The 15,815-nt window shown below is 35.5% G+C and overlaps 1 protein-coding gene across 1 annotated transcript in view; it reads right to left on the reverse strand.

The window, feature by feature from the left end:
- The window catches only part of LOC141450681 (protein tolkin-like), an 80,228-nt gene that overhangs the window by 25,035 nt on the left and 39,378 nt on the right, over positions 1–15,815 (reverse strand). The window contains exon 2 of the mRNA XM_074121328.1: positions 9,793–10,042. Within this exon, the coding sequence (XP_073977429.1) occupies positions 9,793–10,042 (250 nt within the window). The remainder of the gene's footprint in view (positions 1–9,792; positions 10,043–15,815) is intronic.

Here is a 15,815-nt window from a genome sequence, read left to right on the forward strand (position 1 = left end):
ACGTTTTTGAATGTTAATTCTTCCACCATTTATACAGTTGAAGTGATCCAGAAATCATACTAGAAAAAAATATGTCGTTGTTAGACGAACAGCAGTTTAAAGTTGAAGAATTTGGAGAATAGTTTCTAGAGAAATTTTACATTAATTACTAGAAAAGTTTTATAGTTATGTGCAAAAGTAGTAAAGTAAAGTAATTGCTTATTTTTTCAGGCAGACTTTACGTCCAACTACGGACACAGGCGACTAGCAAACTTACTTTACTGTAAATTTCTTTTATTAACCATTAAATAAAATCCAAGGCCTAGGGCCAGGGGAATCGAACCCACTAAACCTGTATTGTTATACATCTTAGTATTGCGGGTCTAGCCTATAACCGCCTAACATACTTTACTGTAAATTTCTTTTATTAACCATTAAATAAAATCCAAGGCCTAGGGCCAGGGGAATCGAATCCACTAACCAACAATACAGCTTAGCTTTGCGGGTCTAGTCTCTTAACCGCCTAACATACTTTACTACAAATTTCTCATATTAACCATTAAATAAAATCCAAGACCTAGACCGGGGCAATCGAATCCACTAACCGACAATACATCTTAGCATTGCGGGTCTAGTCTCTTACCGCCTAACATACTTTACTACAAATTTCTCATATTAACCATTAAATAAAATCCAAGGCCTAGGGCCAGGGGAATCGAACCCACTAAACCAACAATACATCTTTGCTTTGAGGGTCTACTTTCTTAACCGCTCGGCTACCGTGGCACCTTTAAAGTTATTTGTAAGTAGAGGGAAAATGGCGGTTTTGGCGCACCTAAATTGTGCGCCAGATCCAAACACCTTCAAATCTGACCGGGTAATCATCGAGTTCTACGAAGCTGTAAGCCATACGATCAGCACCATTCTACCCCCACCTATCATCGATCATCGAATTTGACGAGCTGAAATTCGCACCAACACAAAAAAAAGAGGAATCGTTTTAAAAGATCTAAAGATTTAAAAGACTTAAATCGGTATAGATATACTCAGATCTCAGAACTGTTAAATAATAATTTTGTTCAGAATAATGTTTGAAATAAAAAGGTTTATGACAGAGAAGTTTAAAATAAACAACAGACTAAAGGGTTTCTTTTTTCAACGTACGCTTATTTTTTACGAAAAATGAGTTTAAAAAAGCACTCACACAAAACAAATAGAGTGAAGAGACCGGTAATTTGGAGATTAAAAAAAAATTCGAGTTTCGTTTAGAATATCTTCTGTTATTTTGGCTCCAGGTGTTGGTTGGTACAATTGTGCCGCTCCATTAGATTGTATTATGTATTCAGTAAATTCGATTTTTATGCCAACCAAAAATTATTACTTTTTTTAAGTATTTCAATGCCCCGGTGATTGACATACCGAATTTTCGGTGGTACCAGTGTTTGACATGGGGTGGGACCAGTGATTATGACCAGGAATTATGAGGTCCCAATCTCACAGCAAAACCATGACCAAAAAAATTTCAACTCTCAATATCTTCTGAACTAATGGATCTGAACTCAAGAAAACTATAACATACTACTCAGTAAAACAGAGTGTGTAAGAGAACAAGATTTCATACGAATAATCTGTAGTTTACTGTGGGAGTTATAAGGGCCCCATTTCACAGCAAAACCATGACCCAAAAAAATTTCAACTATCAATATCTTCTGAAATAATGGACCTGTACTCAAGAAAACTATAGCATACTACTCAGTAAAACAGAGTGTGTAACAGCACAAGATTTCATACGAATAATCTGTAGTTTACTGTGAGAGTTATAAGGCCCACATTTCACAGCAAAACCATGACCCAAAAAAAATATCTACTCTCAATGTCTTCTGAACTAATGGACCTGTACTCAAGAAAACTATAGCATACTACTCAGTAAAACAGAGTGTGTAAGAGCACAAGATTTCATACGAATAATCTGTAGTTTACTGTGAGAGTTATAAGGCCCACATTTCACAGCAAAACCATGACCCAAAAAATTTCAACTCTCAATATCTTCTGAACTAATGGACCTGTACTCAAGAAAACTATAGCATACTACTCAGTAAAACAGAGTGTGTAAGAGCACAAGATTTCATACGAATAATCTGTAGTTTACTGTGAGAGTTATAAGGGCCCCATTTCACAGCAAAACCATGACCCAAAAAAATTTCAACTCTCAATATCTTCTGAACTAATGGATCTGAACTCAAGAAAACTATAACATACTACTCAGTAAAACAGAGTGTGTAAGAGAACAAAATTTCATACGAATAATCTGTTGTTTACTGTGGGAGTTATAAGGGCCCGATTTCACAGCAAAACCATGACCCAAAAAAATTTTAACTCTCAATATCTTCTGAACTAATGGACCTGTACTCAAGAAAACCATAGCATACTACTCAGTAAAAAAGAGTGTGTAAGGACACAAGATTTCATACGAATAATCTGTAGTTTACTGTGGGAGTTATAAGGGCCCCATTTCACAGCAAAACCATGACCCAAAAAAATTTCAACTGTCAATATCTTTTCAACTAATCGATCTGTACTCAAGAAAACTATAGCATACTACTCAGCAAAACAGACTGTGTAAGAGCACAGGATTTCATACGAAATTTTACTGAGTAGTATGCTATAGTTTTCTTGAGTACAGATCGATTAGTTGAAAAGATATTGACAGTTGAAATTTTTTTGGGTCATGGTTTTGCTGTGAAATGGGGCCCTTACAATTCCCACAGTAAACAATAGATTATTCGTATGATATTTTGTGCTCTTACACACTCTGTTTTACTGAGTAGTATGCTATAGTTTTCTTGAGTACAGATCGATTAGTTGAGAAGATATTGACAGTTGAAATTTTTTGGGTTATGGTTTTGCTGTGAAATGGGGCCCTTATAATTCCCACAGTAAACAACAGAATGATCGTATGAAATTTTGTGCTCTTACACATTCTGTTTTGCTGAGTAGTATGCTATAGTTTTCTTGAGTACAGATCGATTAGTTGAAAAGATATTGACAGTTGAAATTTTTTTGGGTCATGGTTTTGCTGTGAAATGGGGCCCTTATAATTCCCACAGTAAACAACAGAATGATCGTATGAAATTTTGTGCTCTTACACATTCTGTTTTGCTGAGTAGTATGCTATAGTTTTCTTGAGTACAGATCGATTAGTTGAAAAGATATTGACAGTTGAAATTTTTTTGGGTCATGGTTTTGCTGTGAAATAGGGCCCTTATAATTCCCACAGTAAACAACAGAATGATCGTAGGATATTTTGTGCTCTTACACACTCTGTTTTGCTGAGTAGTATGCTATAGTTTTCTTGAGTACAGATCGATTAGTTGAAAAGATATTGACAGTTGAAATTTTTTTGGGTCATGGTTTTGCTGTGAAATGGGGCCCTTATAATTCCCACAGTAAACAACAGAATGATCGTATGAAATTTTGTGCTCTTACACACTCTGTTTCGCTGAGTAGTATTCTATAGTTTTCTTGAGTACAGATCGATTAGTTGAAAAGATATTGACAGTTGAAATTTTTTTGGGTCATGGTTTGTGAAATTGGGCCCTTATAATTCCCTCAGTAAACAACAGATTATTCGTATGATATTTTGTGCTCTTACACACTCTGTTTTACTGAGTAGTATGCTATAGTTTTCTTGAGTACAGATCGATTAGTTGAGAAGATATTGACAGTTGAAATTTTTTTGGGTAATGTTTTTGCTGTGAAATGGGGTCCTCATAATTCCCACAGTAAACAATAGATTATTCGTATGAAATTTTGTGCTCTAACACACTCGGTTTTACTGAGTAGTATGCTATAGTTTTCTTGAGTACAGATCGATTAGTTGAAAAGATATTGACAGTTGAAATTTTTTTGGGTCATGGTTTTGCTGTGAAATGGGGCCCTTATAATTCCCACAGTAAACAACAGAATGATCGTATGAAATTTTGTGCTCTTACACACTCTGTTTTGCTGAGTAGTATGCTATAGTTTTCTTGAGTACAGATCGATTAGTTGGAAAGATATTGATAGTTGAAATTTTTTTGGGTCATGGTTTTGCTGTGAAATGGGGCCCTTATAATTCCCACAGTAAACAACAGAATGATCGTATGAAATTTTGTGCTCTTACACACTCTGTTTCGCTGAGTAGTATTCTATAGTTTTCTTGAGTACAGATCTATTAGTTGAGAAGATATTGAGAGTTGACATTTTTTCGGGTCATGGTTTTGCTGTGAAATTGGGCCCTTATAATTCCCACAGTAAACAACAGAATGATCGTATGAAATTTTGTGCTCTTACACAGTCTGTTTTGCTGAGTAGTATGCTATAGTTTTCTTGAGTACAGATCGATTAGTTGAAAAGATATTGACAGTTGAAATTTTTTTGGGTCATGGTTTGTGAAATTGGGCCCTTATAATTCCCTCAGTAAACAACAGATTATTCGTATGATATTTTGTGCTCTTACACACTCTGTTTTACTGAGTAGTATGCTATAGTTTTCTTGAATACAGATCGATTAGTTGAGAAGATATTGACAGTTGAAATTTTTTTGGGTCATTGTTTTGCTGTGAAATGGGGCCCTTATAATTCCCACAGTAAACAACAGATTATTCCTATGAAATTTTGTGCTCTTACACACTCGGTTTTACTGAGTAGTATGCTATAGTTTTCTTGAGTACAGATCTATTAGTTGTGAAGAAATTGAGAGTTGAAATTTTTTTGGGTCATGGTTTTGCTGTGAAATGGGGCCCTTATAGTTCCCACAGTAAACAACAGAATGATCGTATGAAATTTTGTGCTCTTACACATTCTGTTTTGCTGAGTAGTATGCTATAGTTTTCTTGAGTACAGATCGATTAGTTGAAAAGATATTGACAGTTGAAATTTTTTTGGGTCATGGTTTTGCTGTGAAATGGGGCCCTTATAATTCCCACAGTAAACAACAGAATGATCGTATGAAATTTTGTGCTCTTACACATTCTGTTTTGCTGAGTAGTATGCTATAGTTTTCTTGAGTACAGATCGATTAGTTGAAAAGATATTGACAGTTGAAATTTTTTTGGGTCATGGTTTTGCTGTGAAATAGGGCCCTTATAATTCCCACAGTAAACAACAGAATGATCGTAGGATATTTTGTGCTCTTACACACTCTGTTTTGCTGAGTAGTATGCTATAGTTTTCTTGAGTACAGATCGATTAGTTGAAAAGATATTGACAGTTGAAATTTTTTTGGGTCATGGTTTTGCTGTGAAATGGGGCCCTTATAATTCCCACAGTAAACAACAGAATGATCGTATGAAATTTTGTGCTCTTACACACTCTGTTTCGCTGAGTAGTATTCTATAGTTTTCTTGAGTACAGATCGATTAGTTGAAAAGATATTGACAGTTGAAATTTTTTTGGGTCATGGTTTGTGAAATTGGGCCCTTATAATTCCCTCAGTAAACAACAGATTATTCGTATGATATTTTGTGCTCTTACACACTCTGTTTTACTGAGTAGTATGCTATAGTTTTCTTGAGTACAGATCGATTAGTTGAGAAGATATTGACAGTTGAAATTTTTTTGGGTAATGTTTTTGCTGTGAAATGGGGTCCTCATAATTCCCACAGTAAACAATAGATTATTCGTATGAAATTTTGTGCTCTAACACACTCGGTTTTACTGAGTAGTATGCTATAGTTTTCTTGAGTACAGATCGATTAGTTGAAAAGATATTGACAGTTGAAATTTTTTTGGGTCATGGTTTTGCTGTGAAATGGGGCCCTTATAATTCCCACAGTAAACAACAGATTATTCCTATGAAATTTTGTGCCCTTACACACTCGGTTTTACTGAGTAGTATGCTATAGTTTTCTTGAGTACAGATCTATTAGTTGTGAAGATATTGAGAGTTGAAATTTTTTTGGGTCATGGTTTTGCTGTGAAATGGGGCCCTTATAGTTCCCACAGTAAACAACAGAATGATCGTATGATATTTTATGCTCTTACACACTCTGTTTTGCTGAGTAGTATGCTATAGTTTTCTTGAGTACAGATCGATTAGTTGAAAAGATATTGACAGTTGAAATTTTTTTGGGTCATGGTTTTGCTGTGAAATGGGGACCTTATAATTCCCACAGTAAACAACAGAATGATCGTATGAAATTTTGTGCTCTTACACACTCTGTTTCGCTGAGTAGTATTCTATAGTTTTCTTGAGTACAGATCTATTAGTTGAGAAGATATTGAGAGTTGAAATTTTTTCGGGTCATGGTTTTGCTGTGAAATTGGGCCCTTATAATTCCCACAGTAAACAACAGATTATTCGTATGATTTTTTGTGCTCTTACACACTCTGTTTTACTGAGTAGTATGCTATAGTTTTCTTGAGTACAGATCGATTAGTTGAGAAGATATTGGCAGTTGAAATTTCTTTGGGTCATGGTTTTGCTGTGAAATGGGGCCCTTATAATTCCCACAGTAAACAATAGATTATTCGTATGTAATTTTGTGCTCTTACACACTCGGTTTTACTGAGTAGTATGCTATAGTTTTCTTGAGTACAGATCGATTAGTTGAAAAGATATTGACAGTTGAAATTTTTTTGGGTCATGGTTTTGCTGTGAAATAGGGCCCTTATAATTCCCACAGTAAACAACAGAATGATCGTATGAAATTTTGTGCTCTTACACACTCTGTTTTGCTGAGTAGTATGCTATAGTTTTCGTGAGTACAGATCTATTAGTTGTGAAGATATTGAGAGTTGAAATTTTTTTGGGTCATTGTTTGTGAAATTGGGCCCTTATAATTCCCTCAGTAAACAACAGATTATTCGTATGATTTTTTTGTGCTCTTACACACTCTGTTTTACTGAGTAGTATGCTATAGTTTTCTTGAGTACAGATCGATTAGTTGAATAGATATTGACAGTTGAAATTTTTTTGGGTCATGGTTTTGCTGTGAAATGGGGCCCTTATAATTCCCACAGTAAACAATAGATTATTCGCATGAAATTTTGTGCTCTTACACACTCGGTTTTACTGAGTAGTATGCTATAGTTTTCTAGAGTACTGATCCATTATTTGAGAAGATATTGAGAGTTGAATTTTTTTTGGGTCATGGTTGTGCTGTGAAATGGGACCCTTATAGTTCCCACAGTAAACAACAGAATGATCGTATGATATTTTGTGCTCTTACACACTCTGTTTTGCTGAGTAGTATTCTATAGTTTTCGTGAGTACAGATCTATTAGTTGTGAAGATATTGAGAGTTGAAATTTTTTTGGGTCATGGTTTTGCTGTGAAATGGGGACCTTATAATTCCCACAGTAAACAACAGAATGATCGTATGAAATTTTGTGCTCTTACACACTCTGTTTTGCTGAGTAGTATGCTATAGTTTTCTTGAGTACAGATCGATTAGTTGAAAAGATATTGACAGTTGAAATTTTTTTGGGTCATGGTTTTGCTGTGAAATGGGGACCTTATAATTCCCACAGTAAACAACAGAATGATCGTATGAAATTGTGTGCTCTTACACACTCTGTTTTGCTGAGTAGTATGCTATAGTTTTCGTGAGTACAGATCTATTAGTTGTGAAGATATTGAGAGTTGAAATTTTTTTGGGTCATGGTTTTGCTGAGAAATGGGGCCCTTATAATTCCCACAGTAAACAACAGAATGATCGTATGAAATTGTGTGCTCTTACACACTCTGTTTTGCTGAGTAGTATGCTATAGTTTTCGTGAGTACAGATCTATTAGTTGTGAAGATATTGAGAGTTGAAATTTTTTTGGGTCATGGTTTGTGAAATTGGGCCCTTATAATTCCCTCAGTAAACAACAGATTATTCGTATGATTTTTTTGTGCTCTTACACACTCGGTTTTACTGAGTAGTATGCTATAGTTTTCTTCAGTACAGATCGATTAGTTGAAAAGATATTGACAGTTGAAATTTTTTTGGGTCATGGTTTTGCTGTGAAATGGGGCCCTTATAATTCCCACAGTAAACAATAGATTATTCGTATGAAATTTTGTGCTCTTACACACTCGGTTTTACTGAGTAGTATGCTATAGTTTTCTTGAGTACTGATCCATTATTTGAGAAGATATTGAGAGTTGAATTTTTTTTGGGTCATGGTTTTGCTGTGAAATGTGGGCCCTAATAATTCCCACAGTAAACAACAGATTATTCGTATGATATTTTGTGCTCTTACACACTCTGTTTTACTGAGTAGTATGCTATAGTTTTCTTGAGTACAGATTGATTAGTTGAAAAGATATTGACAGTTGAAATTTTTTTGGGTCATGGTTTTGCTGTGAAATGGGGCCCTTATAATTCCCACAGTAACCAATAGATTATTCGTATGATATTTTGTGCTCTTACACACTCTGTTTTACTGAGTAGTATGCTATAGTTTTCTTGAGTACAGATCGATTAGTTGAAAAGATATTGACAGTTGAAATTTTTTTGGGTCATGGTTTTGCTGTGAACTGGGCCCTTATAACTTCCACAGTAAACAACAGATTATTCGTATGAAATTTTGTGCTCTTAATTACTGGTCCCTTCAGCCTATTTGTTTTGTGTGAGTGCTTTTTTAAACGCATTTTTCGAAAAAAATAAGCACACGCTTATAAAAACCCTTTATTCTGTTGTTTATTTTAAACTTCTCTGTTATAAGCCTTTTTATTTCAAACATTATTCTGAATAAAATTATTATTTAACAGTTCTGAGATCTGAGAATACATATCTATACCGATTTAAATCTTTTAAATCTTTAGATCTTTTAAAACGATTTTTCTTTTTTTTTGTGATGATGCGGATTTCAGCTTCATTAAATCCGATGATAGGTGGGGGTAGATTGGTGCTGATGGGTATGGCTTACAGCTTCGTTGAACTCGATGATTACCCGGTCCAATTTGGAGGTGTTTGGATTTGGCACTATTTAGGTGCGCCAGAACCGCCATTTTCCCTCTACTTTTGTACATAGCGTATATAACAAATGTACAACAGAAGAGCGGACTTTGGAGGAAATCTTGGAAAATATGGAAATGTGGGTTTGCAGTAAGCGAAGGGGAGGAAGTAGGGAGAGTCACCACTAGGAGCGCCCCGCTGTACAACTGGATCATAATCTCGTCCCTCGAAAATCGAGTAAAACATTTTTGACTACATCGTAAAAGTTTGTCTTAAAATGGTAAACACACTAAATTATTTGTTAGCTAATTAATATTTGGGAGGGAGAGGCTGATGTTTTGCAAACATCTGGAAGATAAATTAGCCAGAGGGTCTGCAAAGTCTTCAGGCTCACCGTTGAGCACGTCCCCTTAGATTGCCTCTATTTAGCTCTGGGAAGGGTTCTCCCTGCTTTTTCTGGAGGGGCAGGATGTTCTCACACGGAAAATCTATTTGATTTCCGCTGTTTCGCTCAGGTGATTAATGGGGTTTTATGTTAATGAGGAAAATTAATTAAATATTAAACTACATCGTTTTTGTTAATTCTGTTTCCAAAATAAAGGGAGAGGTTTATTATTAACAAAAGAAGGTTCCATATTTAAGACCAGCCTATATATTTTACCATCAAGTGGGTTTAGTCTATGACTCCTATCTTCTGAGTGTTCCTATATCTTCTAACTAAGAGTTTTGTAAGTATCCAGAGAAGTGTATTCTATTACAGCCAAAGAGTTCATTTGATCAAATTGGTATCATGTCCAAAATGGCCACCAATTCCGTTTGTAACTTTTATTCACAGGATATTACTGTGGTATTGGGTCAATCAATCAATCAAGAGCATAAGACTTACCTACTATGGTGTCGTCCCTTCCTACGATGATGTCTTCTACGACGCGAAGAGCCACCACCTCTGTGTCGTCGGCCGCTGGTGGTTTTTCTCTTGTTTGAAAATTTCATACCTTCCTCTTCGATTTGTAAACCCTCTAGCAAGGCTTCTTTACGTATTTTCTCCTTTTCAGCGGCCAACGCTTTTTCCTTTGCCGCTGGTAGTTCTTCATCGTAGAGTGTGGTCGGTATGGCAATATCTCCGTAGTAAGCATCTGCACAAAAGAAATGAGAGAAAAAGAAAAATTAATTAATTTCTATTGGTGATTGATGAAGACCAAAGAAGATGGTCTACAAAAGTCTAAACGTGTCTGACTTCAAACTTTAGAGAATTTTGCAGAGGGAATGAAAACACTTGATGAGGAAGTTAAAGAAATATCTGGCGGAACACACTCACACGACGTCCCTTACTCCTATTACCAAGGTATGCGCAAGATCACTAGCCAGATGCCAAACACATCTTGGGGTTTGACCTAGCTATGGTTTCGAACTTCTAATCTGAAGTAAATTTAATTACTTAGGACTGAATTGAGAGGCAGTTCACGCCAGACCTTTTTTTTTGCTCTGGAATCTTTCATTAAAAGCATGTTCATTGATGGTCCAGCACACGAGATAAGCTAATTAGTGAGATGTGTTTTATTTCCATGGTGCACTTGTTACACAACTGGAGAACATGTTTACAACAGTGAACATAAACATGGTGAACGCAGCTCTAACCATGGCCAAGAGCTCTCCTGTAATTAACTTTATATGAGCTGGATATTATAGCTTCTGCGGTGTAGCTTCTCTCCACAAACACCGTCAGCTGCGACTTCTGTCTGTGGGTCGGCACAGTGGTCGGCTCTTAATGCCGCTGCACTATTTAAAAGGAAGGGATGGCAGTATTATGACTGGGTTATATCCCTGGGGATAATATAACGTCTATTTATTTGTGATATATTGACAGCACGTTGGTTCAGGTGCATATTGCAAATAGGCAATGTAATTTCTCTTATCTATTTTACCTTATCTAAAATGGTAGCCGTTTTTGGCTATGGTGGCTAATAGAGTAATATCAGAACGTTGTAGGAGCTCATGGTATGAAAAAAGAAATATAACTAAACTATCCTTATCTCTTATTATGGTAGCATCTTCAAACAGCATCTAAACAGACCACCTCTATTACCTTATTATTATTAAAGGTAGAAGAGCTCCGCTAATAACCAATAAGATGAAAATAGAGCCCAATAGAAAGATTTTTTTATCTTGTGAAAAGAGAGGGAAATACGAACTTTGTATGAAGTGGCAGTGAAGCGAAAAGGTATGGATTATCTGATTAGTCTGTGATGCTGAACAGGTGTCTGCTAGCAGAGATACCTCTGAACAGTGATCAATCCAAGTACGCTACGTATTCCGCCCAACCAGTTGGGTAATCGCTAGATTGATTGTGACAGATAATGTAGATCATACAAAGCATATTTTAAAGTTATTCAGATGCAACAGCTGGTGTACAAAAATTTAAAAAAAAAAAAATTCTCCTTTACTTACTCTCCCGGAAGTACCCTTTGGCGAATTTTGCTGGAAGAATGTTCGAAATAAACGTCGTAGGCCCGACATGAGGGTGGGAAGTTTAATACACAAATTATGAGGCTCATTTTCGAGAAAATTTAGCGAAGAGGAAATGTAGAATCTATCAGTGGAAAGTTACTTCCGGTTGGTGGAAATGTCCGACTCTGTGCTCAACTTCCTTCCTTCATTTCCGCGTTTTTGATGAAATCAAGAAGGCCTAGAAAGAAGCGGGAATTAGTGAGGAAGATTAGAGAGACCTGCATTGGGCCCAGTAGAGAACATATGGCGACTTTTCAAGTCCTGTTATCAAATTAATCTAGGTTAAGTGATAATTCTGTAAACGAGCTTGAAATGGCACATTAAAGAAAAGTCCGCCCCCTCTTTTTTTACCAATGAGCTACTCTAGGATTATTTACCCTAGAATTAATTATAGTTAGGGATATTATTTCAATAAATCTAAATAGAATCATGGCCAATTGAGATATGATTTCAAATATAATGGACGTAGATTTCCAAGTTTACAATTTATTTGCTAAAATATTATATCACAGTCAGTCGAGTTTGAGTGACAAGGTGACAAGGAAAACTCCAAAATAAATGCCATTTACCACTTCAGGAGAAAAGCAATTGACTGACAGACAGACAGAGGAAAAATAATCACTTATTATTGAAAATAATTTTATCTCCTATAACTTCTAAATTTGACCTGGTGCTTCGTAGTAATTGTTTTTGTTGCATCCCGAACGAGCTGGTAAGTGCATTATCCGTCAGAGAAAATTTTACAGTTTCAACATTCCTTGGACACCTTAAGAAGGACTTCCCCAGGGAACTGTTTTATAGGAAAGTGGTAGATCTACAGGTGTGCAGTAAACATACCAAGTTTACAGGAAATCGGTGGAGTCATTTCCGGGGAAAATCTCCAAATCTCATACATCCTGTCAGTGACACTTCCGGTAGCTAAATTGCCTAGGAGGTTGCCCACATTGCTTTGCAGGTATAACATCAATGACTCTGAACTTGAGTATAACAGAAAAGACATTGTGATATATAAGGACTACAAGAATCGTACGACCTAAGCAATGACTATGTGTGGCTTTTTTTACCTGAATTCAATTCAAGGTTTTATAAAAGTCGATCTCTCACTAGTTAAAATCCCTATTAGGTAAATTTATAAGTGCAAAACTATGGGGGAATTTTGTACCAGCCTCTGCGCATGGAAATCGTAAGCAGCGATTTTTAGTCGGTGGTTTCCACGATTAAGTTGGAAGATGATCGATCTACTGGACCTGGAAACCGTTCAAACGGTTCAAAGTTCCCTTTTTTTTACTTTTTAGAGAAAGAAGTTTTTGTATGGAGTCTCCAGGCTGGTAACAGGTAAATAGTCAAATGATTTTAATATTAGCTTAGTAAATGATGGTTGTTTTCGCTGTGGAGTCTTGGAAACCTCCGAGCTTATTATCTAGCGAATGTAAATGGTATGAGGAACATGGAGCACATCTGGGGAGAATGGATATCGATTCAAGTAAATGATACCTCCTAGCTGGAAAATGAGACAGTGTAGGTTATCACTTGGAAAATGGGGCAGTAGATTATGTTGTGCGGAAACGTCATTGAAGCGTCACCCATGGAGGGGTTGGGTAAATAAGGTGATCGTGCTGAACGGAAGTGATCTATTGTCTGATTTGGCTGAGAATGGCTGTGTTTTCCGTTTGTAAAAGGGGATATTAAATTTGATAAACCAGTTGGAATGCTTCGTTAGTAGAAAATTTAAATTTATTTTCAAATGAATTTTTTTTTACGATTACGATTATGAATATGATTACGATCAGTTATCGCGACATTTCTTCATCTGGCAAAAATAAATAATCCAAATCTCAATTAGAATGTAAATTTTACGCCATTTCCTTATAGATGCTGATAATTTTATCAAAATTATTACATTCTGATATTTAATTCTTAATTTATGTACCACATTCCATTTTAATGTATTTAATTTGATACAAACATAACTGTGGTTTCTGCCATGGATTTGATACACATTCTAGGTAACCATTTAGATATTAAATTATTAATAATTCTACCGAATCCATATTTAATGTTGAGGCCAAACATGTGTTACTGGTCACCCTTAATATTTCATTTTCTAAAGTTGGAGCTTTTATTATTAGACTTGTTAAAAGTTAAATCATTATGGTAAATCCATTAACTCAATCCATTAACTGCGACATCGTTTTGAAACTCACAGAAATTCCTTTCTATCTGTCTGTCAGCATCTAACATATCAAAACTCAACTAAAAACCTTGATGCGAACACAATACTTTTTCATAAAAAACTACAAAAACCGATTCACTGATTATATGTACGTGTATTCAGCAAAATGTCAGCCATCTTGCTTTAAATTTGGAATGACGGTTACATATTTACTCCTTATTTATTTATTTTTGTTTGCCTATTTTGTTCAGGCGGGCTTTACGTCCAACTACCAATTAGATGTCGTACACGGAGGCGACTAGCAAACATACTTTACTGTAAATTTCTTTTATTAAACATTAAATAAAATCCAAGGCCTAGACACCGGGAATCGAACCCACTAAACCAACAATACATCTTAGCTTTGCGGGTCTAGCCTATAATCGCCTGACTTACTTTACTGTAAATTTCTCATATTAACCATTAAATAAAATACAAGGCCTAGACACCGGGAATCGAACCCACTAAACCAACAATACATCTTAGCATTGCGGGTCTAGACTCTTAACCGCTCGGCTACCGTGGCGCCTTACTCATTATTTATATTTAATAAATGATTAGCCCATACTGTATACTGAAATAGCGCTTTAGAGCCAAGCCCAACTAACCTTCTCACCTAGAAGTACCCTTAATCGGATTTTCCCTTTATTAAAAGTAAAAGAAAAAAAAAACCCTACGTAATAAGTACGTCATGTTTAATAGGAAATCGGTCGTTTTCTAGGGAAATTCAAGCATTTTTCTAAAATTGATTGATAAAATTGAAGGGGCCTTTCAGATCTTGTCTAAAAGTTTCTATTTGCTTGAAGAACCGAAATCAAAGATTTAAATCTATTATTTTGACTTCTTTCTGCAAACGGAAGTAGGAATTATTACGATCGAGTCAAATTTTAGGAGTTGTGGCTTTTCCTAGGACATGTTCTGTATTCGAACAAGTGTTTTTTTTTTTAAATGGCCACTAGGTCTTTTCTAAAACAATCGAGCTTAAAAATGATATTCAAACTTTATATTTTATTTTTTACGAATTCTCATGGGATCCAACAGGAAGTTGATGTGAAATTGCAAAAACCGGAAATGCAATGGAATAATTTTCTTGACAATGGCTTCTGCGATTGAAACTTGGTAAGACTGACTGCAAATGCACAGATCGGCAACATCTATATTCGATATATAATACATATTTTTACAGGAAAAAATAATCGATTAAGGCGTTTCATTAAGTGAAGGAGTAATAATACTTTTTTGTTTTTCTTAATATGGGGGAAAACTTCTCCAAGATATCTTGGAGTGACCCGAATGTAACTTTGCGTTCTAAATCTCTGAACAGTCAACATCACTTTGATTCGATTCATTTTTTTAGATTTTATTATAAATATTTCAAAAAAGTCTTAAGTAACTCACATAAATCATTTCTAAATTAGATAAAATTTTCCTAAATCTCAAAAATACTTTAATTTTTTGAAAAAAATCATTTTTAGAAGAAAAGTAAATAAAATAAAAAAATTGTGTAGGTTTTAGTTTGAAGCCCTTTCCCTTGTTGGAAGAAAATAAACAACCTCAATGTAGTCAGGAAGGGGAACCCCAACTCAGCAACATGCAGGTGAAGGGATACCCCGTGCTTTCAGACGGTAGCAAAAAGAGCAGTCCCCGCTTTCCCATTTCAGCCCTAAAATAAATAGATCTCCCCCATGGCCTTAACCAACGCTTCAGCAGATTTCCACCATCTCCAGTGATGGTGTTCTAGTAGTGGTTTGAAGGGAGAAAACCTTCCTTTAACTTTTGGGTCAAGGGTACTCAAATGGGGGGGAAAACGGTGGAGTTTTTCCTTCTTTTTTTTATTTGCGATTTTCCAGGATGTATTTTCCTATTATATATATATGCACAACCACCCACTGCTTACGCCTCCGTTCCTGGTAGGACTAAATTATCGTACAAGAGTAATCAGTTCAGTCAAAACATAATTGGACTTACGCTGATGGTAAAGTTAGCAAGGTAAATGTATGTATATAAACAACATCCACATCTACAGTTGTATGTACAGTGTATATATATATATATATATATATATATATATATATATATATATATATTATAGTTGGAAAAAGCGTATGAAAAATGTGGCTCTCTGGATTCAAGAGAGCGGAAAGAGAATTTATGACTCTAAACTCAGTACACTGAGTTTTCCAAATGGA

The sequence above is a fragment of the Rhodnius prolixus genome, unplaced genomic scaffold, assembly GCF_049639745.1.
Source record: "Rhodnius prolixus isolate KJV_2025 unplaced genomic scaffold, Rpr scaffold_8, whole genome shotgun sequence".
NCBI lineage: Eukaryota > Metazoa > Arthropoda > Insecta > Hemiptera > Reduviidae > Rhodnius > Rhodnius prolixus.